Here is a 4,039-nt window from a genome sequence, read left to right on the forward strand (position 1 = left end):
GGTCAAACTATGCAAGGTCCCACTCCCCTAAGGTTACTTTTTCTAGTGATAGCTCATGGAGCATGACAAAGCAAGTTCAGAAAGAGCTTTTCAGTCAACTAAATCTGCTGAACCACTGAAAGATCTACCTACTGTACTTCTTGCCAGGGAAGCCAACGGGGGATACAAAGTGGGGTGGGGTGGGGTGCAGAATCAGGTCCTCAGCACATAGTATGTATTGGGGAGGGGGTTGTTAAGAAGATGACTATGTCCTAGGCCCAGTCAAAGCTGTCAGTGCCACTACTTCTTGCTGTACTCCCAACTAGCCTTAGCTGCAGCTCACCGTCCTCGGGAAGTCCCACATACACAGTGCGTTAACTGTAGCCCAAGAATGAATGACTTACTACTGTTTAAAGTCCAGCCAAAAAATGGCCTACTAGTGCTTTTAACTCCATCCCAAAAATTACTTGCTAGTGCTTCCACCCCAGAAAAAAAACAATCTAGTGTTGCTTTAACTCCAGAAAAAAATAGTGTTGCCTCAAGTCCAGCCATATGACTACAGCCTTACGAGTGGCTGTTCATGATGATGATGTTGAGGAGGAGAGTAGAGAGCCAGAGGCCCCAGAACTGCTGGAAGAGGCTGCTGCTCCTGTTGAGGGGGGAGACCGTGGCAAACACAGCAGAGGTCTCGTTCCTCGGCACCGGCATGTTGCAGATGTTTCCTTCACAGCAAGAGGTGCACACCTGTAGGAATACAATAGGCCTACATTTAATTAATTAATTAATTAAAGTTATAGCATTATTATGGACTATTATTGAAGATTATTTCCCCAGACATTGCTCTCAACAAAACATACTTTGTACTGTCATGCAGCATAATCAAACAATGCACAGATTACCTAATCGTAGGCAATCACGTTAGAGTTCAGCATTGCAATACAATTCTGACCAACAAGCCAGTCTACTAGCAAACGACAAGCAAATGGTCAATTTCATTATATGCACGTGTAGTATGTAGGACAACATAGTCGACGCAGGCCAATCAGCCAATCAGGTAGAGCAACAGCACAGTAAACGTCCCTAATCAATGTGTCTTGGTTTCTGGCAGAACACAGGCTCACCTTGTGTTCTTGATCCTTAATGTCAGGGCTATACAGTGCTTAAATTTCTAACTACACTGCTTAATCGGCAGGCAGAATGCAAGGGCACAGGACCATGTGTGTCCATGTGTGGGCCCATGAAATGGCTTTTAGAGGAAGAGTGCTTATCTCCAAAAAAATGAAGATGGCTTAGACCGAAATGGCTCTCTTGTCACACTTTCCAAATAAACCATCTGAAGCCTTACTGTATATACACAAGTATATACAAACGTTTGTACATACTATGCTACCGTCATTGACATAAATAAGCAGAGTAGAAGAACCAAATACTGACAATATTCCATTTAAAATGGAAAGCTCAGTCAATGTGTCTGGGCTTTTGGGGAGAGCTCAGTCTCACCTTATGTCAGATTTCATTTCATTTCATTCAGTTCTATTCAATTCATTTCAATGTGCCCTAATCTCTAGGAGAGATCATTCTCACCTTGTGTCCTTCATCCAGTACGTCAGTGCATCCTGTGTAGAGACACTCCTCCAGTGCCACACAGCGCTTGGTCACCGTCACACTGTCCCCGGCCTCTGTCATCTTGTGCTCTGTGTAGCAGTACCTGGTCTCTGTCAGAGAGAGAGAGAGAGAGAGAGAGAGAGAGAGAGAGAGAGACCAGGGAAGGAAGATGGAAAAACATTACATTTCATCGATTTTTCAACACACTCCTCCTCCTTAATGCGCTGGTGTATATGTCTGTCTGTCAAAGACACCACTTACACTACCATGGAGACACACGGAAATAGAAACAAACATATGCTCTTGCAGTTATCACTTTGCTGCGGGCTGCTATAGCTAGGGGGTTATAGGATAATTAGTAATGTATATATCATAACATGAAGGTGCTTCTTGAAGCTGTGTGTTGTGTGTGGGGCAGAGAGAAAGAGAGAGAGAGAGAGACAGACAGACAGACAGACAGAGAGCGAGACATTGTGTGTGTGTGTGTGTGTGTGTGTGTGTGTGTGTGTGTGTGTGTGTGTGTGTGTGTGTGTGTGTGTGTGTGTGTGTGTGTGTGTGTGTGTGTGTGTGTGCGTGCGCACTTGCGTGTCTGTCGTGTCTGTCTGTCTGTCTGTCTGAATGCATATGTTTTTACCTTACATTACATTACGGTTACATTTGTTTTTACCTTGAGGGCAGTATATGTCTGTCTTTGTATGTATGCATATGTTTTTACCTTGAGGGCAGTATATGTCTGTCTTTGTATGTATGCATATGTTTTTACCTTGAGGGCAGTATATGTCCGGGGCCCAGCGGTTGCAGTCAAAGTTGTCTGCAGCGTTCTCACAGGTGAAGCACTTGAAACCCCCAGGATAAGGCGTCGCTATGGAGATAAACATGCACAAATAAGCACTGACAATATACTTGATATTCATCATCTGCAGATATGATGGATAGCTAATAGAAAGTTCTTCCATCTAAATGTACGTTGTAAATCAAAACATGTATGAAGAATAATTTCATGTACGTAACATCAAAGTAGTAATGAAATGTACAGTGTCACACTTCACCACTATAAATATTGCTGGCTGATATTGGTTTGGCAATAGTAGTGTTTTCAACAGAATGGCAAAACGCTGTATAATGTACGCCGTTCCAGCAGTGGAACGCTGTGGTAGAAAAGATAACTACCATAGTACTACACTACTATGACATAGCACAGGGCCTGTAGCCACTATGACTTGGTCATTGGCATTCTGGTAACAGCAAATTAATAATGCTGTGTCTTAACGGGCTAAAGCAGTGCTTCCCAACCTTTTTTGTCTCACGTACCCCCTAAACCTCTTAGTTGTGCCATGAGTTTCCCCTGATTCATGTTCTATATCGCTTTATCTGTCCTTATGTGACTGCTCCATACATTTGTTATAAAAAAAAAAAAAATCCAAGTACCCCCTGCAGTGTGCTCGCGTACCCCTACTGGTACACGTACCCCTGGTTGGGAAACACTGGGCTAAAGCAATCAGTAAATATAAGTGGTGTATCATTACTGTGGGCTGTGGTTATAGTAAGGCTGCATTACTGCTGCTGTCTATGCTTATTCACCCAGACACAGACACACACACACACATGCACACGCACAGGCGCGCACAGGCGCGCGCGCACACACACACACACACACACACACACACACACACACACACACACACACACACACACACACACACACACACACACACACACACACACACCTGCATGCTGCAGATGTTAACCTGGGGCAGTTTGTTATGCTTGACTGATTCCTCATTACCAATGAGATGCTGTTCTGACAGCTACAGGGCCCAGGGTCAAGCTACGGTAGCTAACACTCTCGTCTAGCAACGCAACACAGCAACACAAGTAAACACCAACAGATGGTGTAATATTTGCCACTGGCCAGTTCTGCAACACTATTCCCAGGTTTGTGTCATATTTTCAAACCAAACTTCTGCTTTCATTATGCTTTTGGTATGTTGAGCACGATCACAAAATAAAGTCAGCACCAAGCTGCGTTCTTCGGACAGTCTTCTCCAGCAACATAACAATACAACTCTACACCAACACCAATGAACGGTCCCAATGCTTCAAGTCAATGTTTACCAGCTCTGGAACACTATTCCAAGGTACAGTATTTGTCATATTTTAAATCAAACTTTTTTTAAATCAATCTGTTTACGTTTAGCTTTTTGCACATGTTTCATTTACACTTTGAGCGTGTTCACAAAAATAATTCAGGGTCGAACTGGGTCAACCAACAAAATAATTTTGTTCATTCCTTGAATTCCATTTCCATTCCATTTAGTTCTCACTAGTTTAGGCACTAGGCTTAAACTACTTGATGGACACAAAGTCTGATTGCAGACACTAAATCTAGCCTTAGGGCCAAAGCCTTGGTTCAAATGGCTGGGGTGCTGACTGCTGTGCCAGGGGGACCCAGTTT

General features: G+C 43.6%; 1 protein-coding gene across 1 annotated transcript in view; it reads right to left on the reverse strand.

The window, feature by feature from the left end:
* Window positions 1-237: 237 nt before the first annotated feature.
* Window positions 238-4,039, reverse strand: part of LOC134459253 (ly6/PLAUR domain-containing protein 6-like) — a 21,411-nt gene continuing 17,609 nt past the window's right edge. Inside the window, exons 3-5 of the mRNA XM_063211557.1 lie at window positions 2,348-2,446; window positions 1,564-1,694; window positions 238-723 (exon numbers count right to left, since the gene is read on the reverse strand). Of these exons, the coding sequence (XP_063067627.1) occupies window positions 544-723; window positions 1,564-1,694; window positions 2,348-2,446 (410 nt within the window). The 3' untranslated portion in view covers window positions 238-543. The remainder of the gene's footprint in view (window positions 724-1,563; window positions 1,695-2,347; window positions 2,447-4,039) is intronic.

Source organism: Engraulis encrasicolus, chromosome 12 (assembly GCF_034702125.1).
Source record: "Engraulis encrasicolus isolate BLACKSEA-1 chromosome 12, IST_EnEncr_1.0, whole genome shotgun sequence".
NCBI lineage: Eukaryota > Metazoa > Chordata > Actinopteri > Clupeiformes > Engraulidae > Engraulis > Engraulis encrasicolus.